General features: G+C 42.2%; 2 protein-coding genes across 2 annotated transcripts; one reads left to right on the top strand and one right to left on the bottom strand.

Moving 5' to 3' along the window:
* On the bottom strand, window positions 1–4,305 carry eif4ebp3l (eukaryotic translation initiation factor 4E binding protein 3, like). Its single transcript, XM_071903249.2, has 3 exons — window positions 3,894–4,305; window positions 1,927–2,103; window positions 1–645 (listed from the first exon to the last, which is right to left on the bottom strand). The coding sequence occupies exons 1-3, from the start codon at window positions 4,024–4,026 to the stop codon at window positions 617–619; spliced, it is 339 nt and encodes a 112-aa protein (XP_071759350.1). The 5' UTR covers window positions 4,027–4,305; the 3' UTR covers window positions 1–616.
* Window positions 4,306–8,666: 4,361 nt separating this feature from the next.
* Window positions 8,667–19,477, top strand: acsl4a (acyl-CoA synthetase long chain family member 4a). Its single transcript, XM_071903062.2, has 15 exons — window positions 8,667–8,782; window positions 10,893–11,477; window positions 11,575–11,752; window positions 11,850–11,959; window positions 13,599–13,737; window positions 13,958–14,108; window positions 14,914–15,037; window positions 15,173–15,244; window positions 15,413–15,552; window positions 15,723–15,895; window positions 15,996–16,070; window positions 16,182–16,370; window positions 16,566–16,680; window positions 17,672–17,829; window positions 18,020–19,477. The coding sequence occupies exons 2-15, from the start codon at window positions 11,121–11,123 to the stop codon at window positions 18,175–18,177; spliced, it is 2,139 nt and encodes a 712-aa protein (XP_071759163.1). The 5' UTR covers window positions 8,667–8,782; window positions 10,893–11,120; the 3' UTR covers window positions 18,178–19,477.
* Window position 19,478: the final 1 nt, after the last annotated feature.

Consider the following 19,478-nt stretch of genomic DNA (forward strand, 5'->3'; position numbering starts at 1 on the left):
TTGACAGTTTGATTTTTTTAATTTTTTTGTATTATTTGAAATTATTCACATTTTATCTCTCCCTCCATAGAAAAACAAGGAGCCGATTTTCAGTAGGCACTCGTCCCCCAAGTTAGGAGACCCTTGTACGGCCATCACAAGGGAATAAGCTTTCCGTTTTGGGGAAAAAACAAAACAAACAAAACTGATGCCTGCAGTGAAAAACCCTACTTTACATGTCTTACTGTAATCATTTTATATTCCCCAGCTTAAAAAATAGGCTACATAGTACCATAGTCTTATTTACAAAAGAAAAAGATAAAAATAAAAAATAAAATAAAAAAGTGAAATCAAAACCGATCATTTCCTTCCTGCTGCTGCTCTGAAGTGAGAGTGCAACCAATCTTCTCATTTAATGGCCATCCTCTGCTCAATACTCTGGCGCTTTTTTTTTTTTTAGGGTCAACAACACCCTACAGTTTTCTTTCTTTTTTTCTCTTTTTGGTTCCTCAAAAAGGTTTTTAAAAAAAGGAAGTGGAAAAAAAAAAAACGCTTAATATGCAACGCATAACGGTCATTAGAACCACAGAGGCGCTGGAACTAAAACATAACTCTCCACAGGAGGTAAAACTGGAGCTCAGATGTCCATCTCAAACTGGTTGTCATCTGTTAGAGAGAAAGAGAGAGAGACAAGGAGGAGAAAAGAAGGTGGAGATTAATAACAGTCAGTTGGCACTCGTGTGTTAGCACCCCAAGCTCAACCACACCCTAATAACGGACAGCAGGGAAGGGGTGCAAGCTGCAGCCCTTATCAATACATTGTCAAGTCCCAAAAAAACACCACTTGAATAAACGAGCACGGATCCCTAATCCAAAGCCCATGACATACTCTGTATGTTTACCAACCCAGAGAGAAAGAGGGTCACCCGTAATCCCCGTGGTCTTTAGCTTGACGGGAAGAATAGAGCAGGATAGATGGATGGTTGGCTATTTTATTCCAAAACAAACAGCAGCCTCGACTTGTCCATGACCGCTGTCTAGAGAAGCGTTGTCTATCTTTGGCCACACTGTCACTGACAACTTCTCTGCATGGTCATGGCCAAAACAACATCCTTTTATCTCCTATAACTCATTATGTCCTCTACACTGCAGATAACTATCAGATATACTGAAAAGCCAGTAAAAAAGGCAGTGATGCATATTTCCCAAATAATGTAGGATATCTTTCCTAACACGTCAGCAAAAACAGATCAACAGCACATGCTACTATCGGCCTGACAGATACAAAAAGATAGCCTATCATATACATAGTATGCAAAGATTGCTTGTCGAGTGATAAGTGGCTGGCCTAGTTTTGAAGGTGCTAAAAGCCTGGTTATGCCCAGGAAGGCAACAGCCACTGAAAGACTGAAATAACACATGGTGATAATGACTGAGAACTCTTGTGGCTTTACCCCCCCATACTCAGTCCTCAACGGGGCAAAATGTAGGTTATGGCACTGCAGGAACACATGCTGGACCTATCTGCTGTATTGCCACATGTCAAGTAACACTCATGGGAACATAAAATGCTGACCGTCGTGTTGTAAACAAAAGTTAAAGGCTGCCACTGTACAAAGTTCATGAGAACATAACATGATGACTAGAAAGAAATGCCTTCTATGCACAAGACCTCAGCAGTTCATATAGGCCTCCATTATTAGATTGATAATAAAATAGTGTACTGGGATTTCATGTAGTTTTCATATAACACAGGAAGAGTGAGAGATGAGATGTACGGACAAGGTCACTCAATCCAGTAATTCCTGTTTTTACTTACTTTAACCCCCCCCCCCACCACCACCAACTGTATGTGTTTGCACACGTGTACCTGTGCACGTGTGTTTACCTGCCAGGTCACTCCACTTCTTATGTATATATAGCTAATCTATGTGGTGGTATGTTTACCTGGAAGGTCCTTCTCCTCTTCCTCAACCTCCTCTTTGAGATCCTGCAGTTTCCCCATGGGGTGTGTAGCGGGTACTGTTACCCCGGGGATCTGGGGCAGACAGCACGGGGGGGTCCGGGCAATGGGTGAGTTTCGACACTCCAACAGGAACTTCCTGTCGTAGATGATGCGGGTGCCTGCGTTTAAGAGAAAGAGGGAGAGTGGGGGGGGTGTTGCTTAGTGATAGCCTAGTTAGTAGCACATATCTCAGTGAGTTGTACATTTGGGGGGTTATGTTTACTTCTCCACTACTGCAGAGGGGACGTGAGCCAGGAGAGGAGGGGTGTGTGTGTGTGTGTGTCCGCTCAGCCTCATGGTCGACAGGCCTGCTGGACACATACCAAACAAACACACCCTGTTCTCTATGCAGGGAACAGAGGGGAGGGATGAAGGCTGCCTCTGCAATCAGTTCTTGGAAATCAGAGCACATGTACACATTCTGTCTTTGGACCATGAGGCCTTGAGATTAAACCCATATGTGGCCTCCTCTGGCTGGGTTAAGGCTTTAGTATTGCCAGCTGAAGCAACGTGCCCAGGTGTGTATCCATGAGCAGCTTTCAATCAACAGTCTGACACTCAACCCAATACAATGCTCCAATTAGAGGTGACATGATTTTACCTCCTATGCCAATTGCATACAAAACCACTCTAACTTTCCACATCAAAATTCTACTTCGCATGTCTCACTTAATGTCAGTCTGTCGCTACGAGCTCCAACTTTCAAACTTAGGCCAATGGCACATTAAAACTAAGTGTCTTGAATGGCATGTTGTGATAAGTTGAAGTTTGTCCAGGACTCGTCTGAGTCAGGGAGTGGTATGCTAATCATGTTATTCTGTACTGGAGTTTGAACCGTTCTGTACAGTATCAGTTCACCCTCCTCATAAGGAAAAACATGTTACGTAATAACTGGCTGGTGAGCGGCCCATGCTGGACAAAGGGGGAACAAAACAGAGGGGGGAGAGAGGGAGAGAGAAGGAAAATGGGGCGAGACACTCAGTCCCTTGCCTGCACTTTTCACTACTATATCTTGCATATACCCCCGTGCACAACATGTTTCCTTTTCCTCCTCCTCCTAACTCGTACAGAATGTTCTCTACTATTCCTGAAATGCAAGGCAGAGGGCTGCGGGGATAGGACAGCCTCCAACTCCTCCACCGCTACCGAGGCCAATCACTTCGCTGTTCTGACAGCTGGAGCCGTACACCCCCTCCGAATAAGAGGTCACGGGTTAGACAGCTCTTGTTGTCATTTGACGTCAGTGTTTTTCCTGCAACGAAAAACACGACTGCATGTGCCCAGAGCCCACAATATCACGGTGGGATATAACTTCATGACTTCAGTTGTTTCATATACCACGTGAGCCATTTTGTTCACTTTGCCAAGTCAACAGACGTACAAATGCACACAGCCAAACGTCACTGAGCAGGATCGTGGTCAGCAACAATGCATGTATCGTAATTTCTTAATGTAGGAGTTTAAAAAAAAAAAAAATAGATTCAAAAATGTATAGTGATTGATATGGTGAATATTGGGTAGTTAATTCAGATATTTACACCCTCTAAATACTTTTAATATGCATGTGTGAATTCCAAGGAGCGAGTAGCATTCTGTAACATCTCGCGAGAACTTGGGTATATTTGTACGTGCATGAATGCACAGATTTCAAAGATGCAAAAGTTTACTAAATCTTACATGCCTTTTTTCCCCCCACTTTTTCTTTATTGTATAATTTATCGATTGTGGTGCTCTGCAAGCATTACATTTAACTGTTTGTATTGCACACGATTGCCTGTTGATTACACATCTACAAGTTCTACAATTAAAAGAACCCCCCAGAAAGTTGACTAAATCTACAACAACTTTAACGTTCCCTCGCGACAAAATGAACCTGAACACTGAAAAGTTGCAGTTTAAACGTTCTTACCTCCGGGCGTGGTGGAGAAAAGAGTCCCCCCGGGTGTCTGGCTGTAGCAGTCGGGCAGCTGAGACCAGTCCTTCAGGGTGAGCACCCTGGTGGGGATGGGGCAGCTTTTAACCTGATTTGTGTCGGTCGACATACTATAGCCTTTTGGTTGCAAGCTAAGTTGTTGCAGGCAGAGTTAGAGAAGTATATCTTTAACTGAGACGCCTGAAGTAGCAAGCTAAATGTGCCGTTCGCTAATAAACCTTACACAAAGACAAAATATGTCAACTTTGTCTTGCAACTACCACTTCCTAAAAGTTATCCCAACTTCAACTTGCGAACAGAGAAAGTATTTGCAAGAAGTTGGAGTTTGGAGCTCTGTGGGTTCGTCCGACAGCCAGCGAGCAAATGCTACCATGTGCTGTGTTTCTGCCACAGCTGCAGCAGTGACTCGTGATGTTTTTGTGCAACAGCTAAGAGACACGTGGGGGCAATACTGATTTGGTGCGAATGTTTTTTAATGCAGGCTGGTCCGTGAGGGTGGAGTTAACAGTGAAGAGGCGAAATGAACACAAGAGAACTAATAATAATAAATTAATCATCGAATATGATGAGAATCATGCAAATCATTCATCACTACCACTTTGCCATTTAGGCTATCGTTTTATGTAATGTGTGTATTGTATAATGCAGAAAAAGCTTACCTAAAGTCTGCCTTTGTATAGTAATAATGTATAGTAATAATAATAAGAGGGAGAGGAGGGGTGCAGGAAGAAGAGGAATACCAAACCTTTATTTATGGAGTACCTATATCTAAAGAAAGTAAGAGCTTTAAAATATAAACAAAAGCTGGGCAAAAATAATAAAAACGTGAACACTAAAAAAGAAGGAAACGCTATAGTATATACAGAAAAATCTAAACAATTCAAACAAAATTCAGACCATGATCCAAGTAATAGTGACTCTATGTTTCAGATGAGTTAGCTAGCCTGATGTGTGGTTGCAGGCCGCTCGAAGAGAGCTTAAATGAAATGCTTAGACTAATATATTGACTGCTATATCTGCAAGTGTGCAGAACTGATAAAAAGTGAAGATGTTCTAATATTGAAATCTCACTCCAAGATCTATGTTTAATTGAAGTGTCTTGTAAGTGCTTCTCTACAACATCTGCAACCCTATGCAACCCAACATTGTTCTTTGGCTGCACAGATTAAAATGGATGGCTATGAACATCTGTCAGATATGAGATAAAAGCTGATCATTATTTTGAAACTGGAAAAACTTCTGTGAAGTAGTGTGTAGCCTGCAGTCTGCTCAGTTGTGAACAGCCCACAATAGCACTTAACCGTGTGGAGTGAAGCTCATAGTAAGATACATCCACAAATTTCATGCGTTTCATGTGGACCTTTCTGGAGTCAACATGGAGGCTGTTTGCTGGGCAGTCAGAGGTTGGAGGTTGGAAAACTGCACAAAACACAGCTTCTCTCTCCAGGGATTGTCTGGTTTACAAAACACGCGCGCCTCATCTCCCTGCTACAGCCAGCTCACTTGACGGTACTGCCACCTACAGGCGCGTGTACCTCGGATCAGTGTGGGACCCATTTTCTACAGTTTGTTGGGACACCATGGGGGGAGGGAAGCACTGGTGACTGGCTGCCTTGATTCCTGACAAAATCCCCATTCATGTTCCCACTGACAAACACAAAATAATTTCTAATGGAAAAATGAACTGTATGATTAATATGAGTTGTTTTGGAATAGATAAGGCCAGGGTGCGATTTGTAAAAAAAACAACAAAAAAACAAAAATCTTTTATGTACAAACCTAAAGTTGTGTTTGGAGACTATCTATGTGTGTGTGTGTGTGTGTGTGAGAGAGAGAGAGAGAGAGAGAGAGAGGGGTGGGGGGGGGGTAGGTCAGAGATGTTTACCTAATGCCATCATGTCCAACACCCCAACATTTCATTTACTGAGACAGAAGAGCTCAAGGTGTTATTAGGAGAAAAGGAAAAAAAAAAAACATTGATGCAAAGTTTGTTGTATCTAAATACCACCAAATACGGGACAAAATGTAAATACTGAAAATGATTTTGTAAATTTTGTCTTGTCAAAAATGCTCCCCCACCCCTATGCATTGACTTCAATTATTTTGAATGTATTGAATTACTTTTACATGCTATTGCTGATATGTGTAGAATCTGTAGAATTGTTTGTCTATTATCCCTTATTTGTTTGACTTAATCCTTTAACATAGATCCTTTTTAATTTGAGTTTGAATTTGAGAGAGAGAGAGAGAGAGAGAGAGAGAGAGAGAGAGAGAGAGAGAGAGAATGTGTGTAGCCTACCTCCACGCTATCTGCACACCATGCCTACACAGACTTTTCTGAGTGTAATATAGCAATGTGACAGAGAATAGGGAATCGGATCAAAGAGGGAATTGGAGCGACATTTCATTTTGAGCCTTATAATCCTTTCAGCACACCATATCAGCCTATTAGGTCTCAACTGAGTTATATAACATTTATAGATGTGTGTCTTAACATCCTTTTTCTGCAAGCCTGATTTTTATGCAAGCCTGAACGTAGCTATATTGTCACTGCATCACGCAGTAATTTGGGCATAAGAATAACGCACATCAGATCCTAAATTAGACCTACTCATTTGTGATTGATCAATTGGCTGTTACGGCTCATAGTGCGTAATGGCTGTGCGTAACGATATAGTGGCTGCTTTGCCGCTGTTAGAGCCCGAATACAGTTTTATGGTCTGGCCCCAGGTGATGGCCAGGTTAGGTGTGCTATAGTCATGTGTTTGTGGACAGCAGCGATGCTAATTAATATGCCCAATACAGGAATGGCACTGCATAAGAAAAAAGCCGGTTATCTACCACAATAGTTGAGCCCATCTATCATATCATTATGCCCAATTAGCCTGGTTGTAGCCTAAGATTTCCCACTTACCATTCTTTCAGCAAAATAGCTTTGATGATGGACCTCCGTCTTTTTTTATTATTACACTTTTCCCTGTAGATGGATCATCGGCAGAGTGTCGCCCTTCCTTTATCCACATCTCTGCATACCTACGAGCTGTTGTCCCCACCGGCGACTAAATTTAGCTAATGATCAGAGGTAGGGAAATCAAAAGCAGATAGGGAAATCCCCCCCACCCCCCGGCACAACGTACCCTGGATAAGGTTACAAACTGTATCCTGAAGGGTGGGAGGAGGTGTGCATATCCAACCTATATTTAGGCCAGGTGCTGGATAAAAAGTCATGAAAAGTGGATGAAAAAAGGGGAATCAGCGCGACCCTAGGGTGTTCCTCAGGCAAAAACAAAACAAAACTGTAACCTACAATGAATTTGTAAAAACAAAAAGAGGGTTTAGCAGTGTACAGGTTATTCCAGTCAATGAAGGAAGATTTATTTTCCATTTAAATAAAATTCAGTTTACACTCACTGTAATATTCAGCCCCATAATTTCAGTTCCATTGGTTGTCTAAATTAGTCCTACTTCACAGCCACAAGAGGGCGACATAATGACTTTCATTTGGTGGGATAGTGATATAATAATCAACAGATAAGTCTATAAATGAAATAAAACTCCATCATAGTGTTAGTGTATTCATTTTACGGCTTAGCCCCAGCTTATATTACATTTTAACTCCCCATGTACAGAAGTGTAGTCTTACATCTGTAAAGCTCTTTTGGCACTCCCAATGTCTCAATTAAAGACAAATGGTGATCATGACTAGTAAACTGTATCTTTCTTAAAATCACAAATGAAAACAACTTTAATAATCTACATTTAACTGATAAACTGTTACTGCTGCAATTACGCTATAATAGCTTGTTTATCTGTTTGTTAGGGGTGAAATATAGTTTCTGGATGCTGCTGAATAGGCCTATGAACCTTTAGGGAATTTGTTTTGTTCTTTTTATTTTACAGCGCTTTATAACTTTGCTAGGATAAGTGGTAGCCTATAGCCTACTATATAGCCTATAGGCTACAAAGATAGTTTCACCCTCACTGAATGTTAAATGGTCCACTTTATCAGTCTACAACCCTCAAAGATTGTCGTCATACATCACACAAAGGCATCGCTGTGTCTGCTGACGCTGTCTGTTTTTATAGCCTACATTTATAGCCATATATCTTCATGATTCTTAATACAGAGTTAAAGAGGTCGCATTTAAAATTACAGACCTATAATCAAAACGTCATACACAATGGCCAGTGACAGAATCAATTGGATTACTCCAGTTTACTAACATAATGTGACTTCCTGCATATAGCCTATACCTTGGGATCCCTTAACCACCAACGTGTACAAATTAAGTTAAACATTTGTTTTCACGTGACTTTTTCCTACGAATGAGAATTCCTATGATATATTTTAGGATACCATACAAATATAACAGCAAAGTATGAGTCCCTATAGGTAAAGTACATACATACGTAACGCACATTATGGGAATATTATAGATACCACAGGAAATGAAAATACCATAAAGTACGACATCACTAACCTACATACTAGAAATATTATAGCAATTAATTATCGTGTGGGTTTTTCCAGTAATGTGCAATATTGTAATCATCACATTACTCATCTGTTCTTCGGCAAGTTTACACAGTAGAAAGTAATGTTGCTAAAACCGGATCAGACATATAAACATAGACAAAGAGGCGTCACTTCCTGTAAAATATTTGTCATAAAGTGAACCTGAGGCGGGGAAAGAAAAAAAACAGAACAATGAGGGAAAGCCTGCTTCGACTGCTCATTGGTCCAGAAATATGGAATCAGATGACGTAGTAGTTCCGGGTTTCTAGTGCGTGAGAAAAGGTAACTTTCGGTCATTTTTCCTGGCAACGGAGACAACGGCTGACCGGGTTTGTTGCTGCTGCTGAAGGTAAGAATGTGACAAGCCAGCCAGTTAAGCAGGGTATCACCCGCTAGCCGGTTACTGTAATCTTATTACTACCGTTATCCGTTTGTAGATGTGTGTTCGGGTTAATTTGTACGGGCAATAACGAAATGGTCTTACGTCCTCAGTAATCAACTTGCCGAGGATTGCCCAAATGATACAGGCAGTACTAGCCAACGTGTGGCTGCTTTGTCATCTTTTCTCATGCCATCCCGCTCCTGGCGTCTGCTTTTGCCAGTGTGTTAATGTATGTTTTATCGAGGTTGGAGTCGCCTCAAAGGGCATCTTACTCTGAAAGGAGACGTTAAAAATGGCTCTTTGATTCTCTTCCATAAAATTCGTATTTTATTGGTTTGATTTTAATATGCTATTTTTATGATTTTTGGACAGGCAGGGCTAGTTTTTTTTTTTAATATGAACAAATCTCAGAACTAGTAAAAACAAACGAGCCCATAAGGAATACTTAACTTGATTGAATGGGCACTCCCTGGTGTGTAATAGTAATTTCAGTTGGTATATTTATCTAAAATGTCTGCCTTATGTTGCCACGGAAATGATAATTGATTCGACTTAACCGCCACAATACTAAGTCTCACACATCATACTGAGTCTCACACATCAAGCCAAGGCTTATTTCCATTACAAGCTTGTCCATCTTTTGGGCCGGGCATATTAATGTTTTGCAAATTAAATGATTTGAATTATCTATGCTATTCATTCAAGGCCCATAGTAAGACAATCTAGTCTTGAATGTGATTAGATTAAACAGTGCTTTTCAGAGCTTCTTCATTGTCTCTGAAATGGTAGCCTCTCTTGACAGTCTCCCCTATCTGCGCTGCTGAAATGGAGACCAACTTTGTGGACACTTTGCCAATATCCATTCTTATTTAACAGGAAGGGTTATTTTTTCTGGTTCAGAACTGTTAGTGTTACAGTGAAGTCAGCCTCCCATTCTTTCCTCACTTTCTGGAGCATCCAGAAAATGCCTTTGAAGGCAAAAAAACATTTTTGACGTAGACTGGAGTTGTTCAACTGGAAAGAGTTGTTCACGTTAGGTAGGGTCGTTTTTTCCTTTAAGCTGTTGAGTTGTTACTCATATCTTTCACCAATCCTGTTGTAAATTACACAATGACATAGCTGTCCAGGTATCTGTGTCAGAGTCTATTACAAATAACTGCTTTTTCTCTTGAGTCATGTCTTGAGTTCCACACTATAGGAGTACTGTATCTTCAATTATGTCAAGTCGAACTGAGTGAGGTTTGAGGGTTTTTTAATTTTATTTTGACGTTTAGACCAGTTAAAATACAATAAGGATTTCAGTCAGTTTCCACTCCTGGAGTCATCCTGCTCTGCGGTGTCATTAACAGATTGAGCTTGCCCTGGAGTGGCCTGTCCCTGACCACCGAGTGGGGTGAGCCTCGAGAGTGATGTCATTGGTTGTCCATGGCTCGATCCTCTCCAGTCTAACTGACAGGGCTTTGGTCATTGGCCAGTGGCTGGTGTGGTCAACAGGGCCGTGTCTCAACTCTCCTTACAGCATCCTTCCCAGACCTCTTTAATACTCTGGTCTTTATTATCGAAGTGCAGACAGGTGCTTTTTCATCTTTTACTGAACGATACAAGGAAGGTAATTTGCATCGTTGAAACACGCCCCACGTAGCCTGGCATATAATGCAGCCATGAGGATTGACACACTCAAAGGGGATGTGGTTACAGAGAGAGGTGAGTCTGTCACAGTATGGGTGAATACTGAGTGCAGTTCTTTGCTGGCATAACATAGTCCTGAATTCAAGAGGCGGAAGAGAATGGTTTAAATGACTTTCTGAAATGGATAGAATTGGAGATTTATGAGATGAACTTTGTAATTAGCTTACTTACTTGTCTGGGTTCTACTTTTGTGGAGATCGTGCCACTAGACCTAGTTATTAAAGCATACCACTTCCTCCTCAGCACAGCATGTGACTGATGTTCTCCTCAGATACAGAAAATCTTATCAAAATACTGTCAGCTTCTGTGAAACGTACTGGGTGACAAGCAATTCTGCTTTTGCTTTTTTCTGACGCTGTTTTCCTTTTATGTTTTGTTCCAACTCTAGGTGTGACATTTGGAGGACCAGTGGACCGGGTATTTTCATCCTAGCTTTAACACCAGATATTGCTGTTTTTGGATCTTTGAAGTCCTCTACGCTGAGGGCTTTTCTCTTCATCAGGTTTCCCCTCACGCACTCCAAACATCCCACTAAGACCAGCCCTCCATCCAAAACTCGTGTGACCACTAACCGCCTCACCGGTTCCCTTCCCCACAAGCCCCTCCAGTGAACAATATGGGTCTCCGGTCAGACTCTGCCCTCCACTCCGTCCTCCTTCTTCCACTCCACCTCCTGGTATGGCTGTACTCCGTCCTCTCCTTCCTTCCCTGGTACTACATCACCGGTGCCGGGCAGAAGACAGCCCAGTCCAAGCGGATCAAGGCCCGTTGCACATCAGGCAGTGCAGAGGGGCCCTACCGCTCTGTAGACCACTTTGAATCTCTGGCCAGGGAGGACTTCCCAGGCAAGGACACCCTGGATAAGCTGTTTGAGCATGCTGTGCAACGCTTCGGACAATTAGACTGCCTTGGCACCAGAGATGTACTGAGTGAAGAGAATGAGACCCAACCCAGCGGTAAAGTATTCAAAAAGGTATGTATGCCCATGCTTCACTTTATTAGACAAGGATTTATGGATGATTGTGAGAATAAAAATGTCTAATTTAGTATCTGACTCTTCCTCCTGCTAGCTGATCTTGGGGGAGTATCAGTGGCTGTCCTACGAGGAGGTGGACTCCATGGTCAGTCAGTTTGGCAGCGGACTGGCAGCCCTCGGGCAGCAGCCTAAAAGCACCGTTGCCATCTTCTGCGAGACCAGAGCAGAGTGGATGATTACCGCCCAGGCCTGCTTCAAACACAACTTCCCATGTAAGGATGTTATGCCGTGTGGCTAAACTGGGAATCATGCTACTGCCTACTGTTTTTCTGTTTTCACTCACTGACTGTTTTGTTTTATTCTCTACAGTGGTGACATTCTATGCCACACTAGGAGAGGAGGCAGTTGCTTTTGGACTGAACGAGACTGGAGTCACACATCTCATTACCAGCATGGAACTGCTCGAGACTAAACTGAAAGTGAGCTAATGCCCCCTCCAGCTTAAAAATGTTACCCTTACAGCACCTCATCAGAACCGCTCCTTCAGAGCACAAGGGGCGTGATGATCCTGTTTTAGTCATGAAAAATCCTGCCAATCCATATAGGCAGCCCTGAAAATCATGATGAGCTGATAATTTGGGCCTAAAGAAAATTGAATTTCATTAAATCAAAGTTGTCAGATACAGGAGCCACAGAATTCTCTCTAGTGCAATCAACTAAGCACATACAGATTGCTTCAGCCTCCTGCAAGCTTCTGCTGGTGCATGAATAGGTGTAGACAATGCAAATAACTCCAGACGAGTGGACTCTATCTAGCATCTATTGAGACTTATTTGAATTGGAAATCCATTATTGAGCGAATAGTCCTCTATGTTACGGTATAGTTAAATTTTCAAGCTGGTGTGGTTTGCTGGGTAAAGATGGATAATATTCACTATATTTATTTTCAACATATAATTTTGCTTGACAAGCCTCAACCACAATCTGGATTCAACCACTTTTTAAATATTAGGCACCACCTGCTCCAGGTCAGAATAGAGAGTGAATGTGGAAGAAGGTTGGGAACTGAAAGCTGAGAGAAACAGAGGCAGCTCCTCATGGGCTATGTGTATGGATTTGTTTAAACTCGGTGTGCTTATCCAGAATGCAAAGTCATAATGAGGCCAAAGGGAAATTGGTTAACGAATGCATTATCTAGTAAAATATCTTATCTGAATACGATAATATCTCAAAATTATAGCCGCTAGCGGCAATATGGCGGTTGGGAAGAGCCTAGCCATTTGGAAGAAGGTAGAGAACTGAAAGCTGAGAAAAACCAAGGCTGCTCCTCGTGGGCTATGTGTATGGATTTGTTTAAACTCGGTGTGCTTTTCCAGAATGCAAAGTCATGAGGCCAAAGGGAAATTGGGTAACGAATGCATTGTCTAGTAAAATATCTTATCTGAATATGATAATATCTCAAAATGATAGCTGCTAGCAGCAATATGGCAGCTGGGAACAGCTTAGCCGTTTAGCAACAAGGTGTTTTGAATAATTTGATAACGTCTCTATGAAGTTTTGTATTCTGCACAATCGAGTACTGACTTGTTTGTGAATTTTAAAGTCACATGCTTAACAGGTTATGAACTAAAGTGTAGCTTTAGGATGATTGCATTGTACAGGTTTCTCATTCAGAGAACCCACAACAGCCCATGGAAATTGAGTATTAAGAGTTTACAGTAGCTGGTTTTAGGACCATAAGCAGACCATGAACTGAAGAAGCCATTTCAAAAGTAGGTTACCCTTGAGGTTGTTTAGCATTATGAACAAGAGTTTGGGAACTAACCACCAGGGACAGAACATGAGGAGTTTCACAAACAATAAGGGCAGATTTTAAAATTAATTGTTTAAACACCCACCGGAGCTGGTAGGGATTCAGTATCTCGAGGATATTTCAGTAGGGCAGATGCTTGGTTTCAGTGGATCTTTTCTCTTGCTACTAGGTCATTCTGCTGCCTGATATAAAGATATCCTGTATTATGTCTATGTACACTGACACAGCAAACCCTCTGATGTGTAAAAGGCGAACGATGTCTGTCTTGTTGTGATAGCAGTTCTGTCCTCTTTTTCTCTGTCCAGAGCGTGCTTCCACAGATCCCAAAACTGAAGCATGTGATCTACGTTGACCAGAAGAACGTGAGCACAGAAGGCTACCCGGCAGGACTCACCATCCACAGCATGCAGGCTGTACGAGAGCTGGGAGCGCTGCCTGAAAACAGTGCGTATTGCTCTGTCTAATATGACCCCGGTTGCTTTTATCCTGCTTTTTGTGTATCTGCTCACATCCCTGACTATATTCACTACCTTCCATCGCATTCCTGTTTAATATTCTTGTTGTGCAGTATCATGTAAGCTGCGAGAAACTTGGGAGTGCGTTTGCATTGGGAGGGAAAACGTGTCATGAGGGCTGTTAAGCGAATAACTTGCTTGTCTTCCAGTGGGTCGGGCGATTGTGAAGCCGCAGCCCTCGGACCTGGCTGTGGTGATGTACACCAGTGGCTCTACAGGCAGACCCAAAGGAGTCATGATCGTCCACAGTAACCTGATTGCTGGGATGACGGGCCAGTGTGAACGCATTCCTGGGCTAGGGTTAGTATAAGTATTGGTGACTGTGTATATAATTTAGTGTGTACAGCAGGGTTTCTTCAACCTTTTGTAGTTGTGTCCCGCCCCAACTACAAAGATGCTGCCCTGGCTACCAGACCTATCAACACTCCTGTTTCCCAGGATTCCCCTTATTTTAACTCATTTTGTGATTCTATTATTTCTGATAATCACTCATATTTCAGAGCAATTCTCATTTATAGTAAATTGGAGTATTTGCACTTATTTGTATGCATCACACACACTCGGATCGAATTGCACATTTTGCCAGCGTTCTTTTGCCTGTTCCAACTAAAGCAGTGATTTAGGCTATAAAAATATAGTAAATATTGATCCATTTCCATCATAATTTTAGATAAGGACCATCTTTAAAAAGCAGAATAACCATCAAGATGCAATCTAGAGGAGTAAAACAGCAATTAAATTTGTTGAGCGACCAGACTGCCTGCCAGAAGTGTAACAGTTCTGTATCCCATTCTGTACTCAGTGGTACTCATTTTATCAAGGGGATATTTTCCCTCTTTCTGAGATAAAGAATAGATAAACTATGTGTATTACAAACTATGAACCAGGAAATCACACTGAAAGATGCACATAGTGGAAATTATTAAGGCCTGCATAGCCACAAAAAGACACACTAACAATGAGCAGTTCGTAAGATACTTTAAAGTGTAGTGTGTGTTGAGGTGAGGGCATATTGTGCTGGACAATCTCCCTAATTGCTTATTACTCCATGAATGAAGCTGCTGCCCCTAAATCTAAATGACTTTTTATCCCTGTGTTCTGGCAGGCCCAATGATACCTACATCGCCTATCTGCCCCTGGCTCATGTTCTGGAAATGACAGCAGAGATCTCCTGTGTGACGTATGGCTGTCGGATCGGCTACTCTTCCCCTCAGACACTGTCGGACCAGGTAATACCCGCCACTAGTCTGGTGTAGTTTACATCATTTCTGTCAATCTATATGCTTACATTCCTTTATTAGCCTAATCTATGTTGCAGTTTGATGATGATTGCCTTCAACTGTTTTTTCTCCTGTTCCCTTTAGTCCACCAAGATAAAGAAAGGAAGTAAAGGAGACAGCTCTGTGCTCAAACCCACCCTGATGGCAGCCGTGCCGGTAAGAGTCCATCATTACTCAGTCCTCCACTCTTCTGTTCATCATTGACTCCTCCACTTCCTCTCTCTGGCTCTCCCCCCTTACCTCTGTTTACTCAATTCTACCTACGCCCTGTCCTCAGCCATGGTATAGATCCATCCAATTGTTTTTTTTTTCTCTCCTAAAAAGGAAATCATGGATCGCATAAACAAGAACGTGATGAGCAAAGTGCAGGAAATGAGTTACATTCAGAGGACGCTGTTTACATTGGGCTACAACTATAAACTGGAGCAGATCAAGAGGGGCTATGACGCACCGCTCTGCAATGCGTAAGAACCTACTCTTCTCACTCCCTCTTTGCCCTTAGGGTATAATGCAGTTGCGTTGTTCTACTTAAACTCAAGCACAGGACAACAGAACCGAATTCACTCATATTGAATAATAATGGGACCAGGTTTTGGGCATTCTCAGTCATGTATCTCCCTGTCTGTCTCTGCAGGCTGTTGTTCCAGAAAGTGCGGGGCCTGCTGGGAGGACGGGTGAGGATGATGCTGTCAGGAGGGGCGCCGCTGTCCTCGGCCACTCAGAGATTCATGAATGTGTGTTTCTGTTGTCCTGTGGGCCAAGGCTACGGCCTGACTGAGACCTGTGGCGCAGGCACCATCACAGAGGGTGAGAGAAAGTTAAGAATGAGGGGAACGGGAGAGAGTGTAAAGGTAGGAATGAATAACATTGTCAGTAACTTACGAAGGTCCTGTCTCTTAATATACAGTTGCAGACATCAGCACCGGTCGTGTTGGAGCTCCTCTCATTTGCTGCGAGGTCAGACTCAGGGACTGGTTTGAAGGTATGGCAGACAAAACATGTTGTGACACACTGTACTTTCAATGCAGAATAAAAAGCATTTCTTCATTACAAGGGTGATGAGTTGATGTTTACTTTACCCACATCTTTTCAGGTGGCTACACCACCAAGGACAAGCCTCACCCAAGAGGGGAGATCATGATTGGCGGTCCCAACGTAACCATGGGTTACTACAGGAGCGAGAGCAACGATCAGGACTTTTTTGTGGATGAGAGAGGGCAGCGGTGGTTTTGCACCGGCGATGTAGGGGAGATCCACCCTGACGGCTGTCTACAAATAGTGGGTATGTGTATTTGTTATTTTTATCACACTTCAACTTGCTTTTTGGCTCATGGCAGTCATCTGATGGTGCTATGAAAGGCACACTATTCATACTTAATTTCATAGCACTTATCTGTTCTGAATGTGGCTTTACTCCTGACAGACTTTTACTGATTATGTCGTGCTGTAATGAATGCATTTTTATTTTCTCATTTAGACCGTAAGAAAGACTTGGTCAAACTGCAGGCTGGGGAGTACGTGTCCCTGGGGAAAGTGGAGTCTGCTTTGAAGAGCTGCGCCCTCGTAGACAATATCTGCGCTTATGCAAACAGGTAAGTCACTTTTATTTATCTAAGGAAAGTCAACTGAGTACACATGCTCAGCATTTCCTGTTTTTCTGAGCAACTGCACTAGTACTCAGCTTATGGTAAGACTTACTCAAGGCACCTCGACAGTAGTTGACAGGGAAAAGTGTTTTCTCATTGACTTTATCAGCTCACAAGTCACAAGTCCAAGTCCTTCTCTAACCTTTAGGCCAGGGTTCCCCAATTAGTTTTCCCCAAGGGCCAAATTATGTCTAGTAGTAGTAGTGGTGGTGGTCGTGGTCGTGGTAGTAGTAATAATTTAGGCCCGGGATTCTCAAAGCCTGTGTTGAGGGTCACACAAGAAAAAAAATGCACTCTTGAAACAAGAGATGGACTTGAAACAAAATAAGTCCAAAACCAACCATTTAATTATTTTACTTTTTACTTCACAGTTCCTCAGTGTTGAACAGTAATTTCTTACACAAGAGATGAACTTTAGCCAGATTTCATCAAGGTTATCGAAAAATATTACAGACTGAAATGTTGCAACAGAAGTTGAGTTTATTGGCCAGAATGACTCAACATTTGGACAGTGGGGTGGGGTGGAGTACTAGTGACAGGCGGCTCGGCGGGATGACTGGCTGCTAGCTGGTGAGTGGCGCTGTCTAGTCGAGGACCGCTACGGGGGGCAGGTCAAGTGTACGGTGTGGGATGAGGTCAAAATAAAGTAGAGCACCGCGCACTTTATTTCACGTTGTGCACTTTATTTCACGTTATGACAGGTGCGTTCAGGTAAGTGCCAATGGGCCGGTGCGGGCCAGACATTTGGCTCTCGCGGGCCGGACCTGGCCCGCGGGCCGCCTATTGGGGGTCACTGCTTTAGGCTATTGCCATGCCTGTACATCAGATTATGTCAATCTGACTTGCTGAAACTTTTCCACATGCTTAAACTGTGGACTTTCCATTTTACTTTTAACCATAGTTTGTAATTATAATCAACACTGTTTCATGCCTGCAGTGACCAGAACTACGTGATCAGCTTTGTGGTGCCCAACCAAAAGAAGATGACGGAGCTGGCCAAGCAGAGAGGCATAGCAGGAACATGGGAGGAGATCTGCACTCACCCTGACATGGAAAGAGAGGTTCTGAAGGAGATCAAGCAGGTCGCCGCTACCAGTAAGTTGACCCATGTCTTCTCATGACATTGTGATATGGCTGTATTGATGATCTTGACCTCTATGGTGCAGATGTAGAGGTCTCTGTTTATAATATACTAATATGTACTTAGAGACGGGCAAAGTAATTCATTGTAATGTGAGAAATCCTTCTTTCTTTGATAAATCCCTTCTTTCTCTCATTCATTTAGTTAAACTCCAACGGTTTGAGATCCCAATGAAGGTGCACCTGAGCCCAGAGCCGTGGACCCCCGAGACAGGCCTCGTCACAGATGCTTTCAAGCTGAAGAGGAAAGAGCTGAAGAACCACTATCTCCACCACATAGAGAGAATGTATGGTGGCAAATAACTCCGAAAATTTCACTAAAGCTCTCCATTACCACTTTAACCCCTATTTTGATCTGTAAATAAAGTTTCAGGTACCCGTTTGGATTTTTAAGATGTTTGTGTACCCCAAGCGTACAAATGAGAATGACTTGAACACAAAAGCTGAAGCTGTAGATAGTTGTAGTTGTTGCCTAAACTGTGCTGCTTTTCATTCTTGTGCTTAGAAAAATATAGGAGTTTGATTGTCAAAGAGAGATCCACTAAAGTGGCACCTCTTATTCTGTGAAAAGGGTCTGAGACCATAACAGCGCTTAACTGCCATCCACTTAAATCTCTTTGTACCAGTTTTGTAACTGATATATTTCAAGTATCAGTGTATTCTACATGTTACTGCATTGTTGTTACTCGTTCCATTGAAATATTAACAATTATAATCACTATGGCTTGAATAGGAGGCTTCTGTTGCTCTTTGGTGAAGTTGAGGAGTAGTGATGTTACTGTGCCTTCAGTCTGCAGTACTTGTGTACAGTTGTGCAGAAGTAGGTGGCACCTAGATCAAGGCAAATAGTGTAGGGATTTGTTACACGAATGGCTCAACTGCCATGTAATGTTTACCCGGTGCTTTAGGAAAATATCCCCACCCAGGGAGATGCCGACATGCTGTGGGTTACAGAGCTTGGAATTTACGAAACAAGCATTACCCATGGTCAGATCTGCTTATGTCTCTCCATGCTATCCAGTTATGTTCTCCTGGCCAACCATGATATTGCTTTATTTTGTACTTTTATTTTTGTTTTTTTCTGTTATAATGCATTGAGACTGTCAGACCAAATGTGTAAACATCTACATGACTCAGGAAGATTAGAATAGCAAATGTTTTAATATATTAAATTGTCAAGTAGTGGACTATTTATATAGAAAGCACTTCTGTTAAATCCTTGTGAGCACCTTATTTATTAAAGAGCAAGCATGCCAAGCTAAGCTATTAAGATGCTTTTTAGCATTAGCTGTAGTGGATCATAACTGGCATACTGTAAAACCATGCATAGTTTACCTCAATTAAAACAGGTTAATGTACAATTTGGTCTCAAAAGGTTATCTAAAGCAAGATCTGTTCATTTTAATATTATAGGAATGTTTTCTATGTATTTTCCAAGTGTCGTCTTGTTAATGAATATGCTTCATTAAAACTTTAAGAACATGGACTTTGACAGTCACACTTTCCAATGAGTTGTTCGGTGATACTGTTATATTTATTCCATCATTAGGATCACATGCTTTGTGCAACATTTGTTGTGAATAAATGTCTTTTTTGTATTCAGT

This window comes from Centroberyx gerrardi, chromosome 16, assembly GCF_048128805.1.
Source record: "Centroberyx gerrardi isolate f3 chromosome 16, fCenGer3.hap1.cur.20231027, whole genome shotgun sequence".
In the NCBI taxonomy this organism is placed as follows: Eukaryota; Metazoa; Chordata; class Actinopteri; order Beryciformes; family Berycidae; genus Centroberyx; species Centroberyx gerrardi.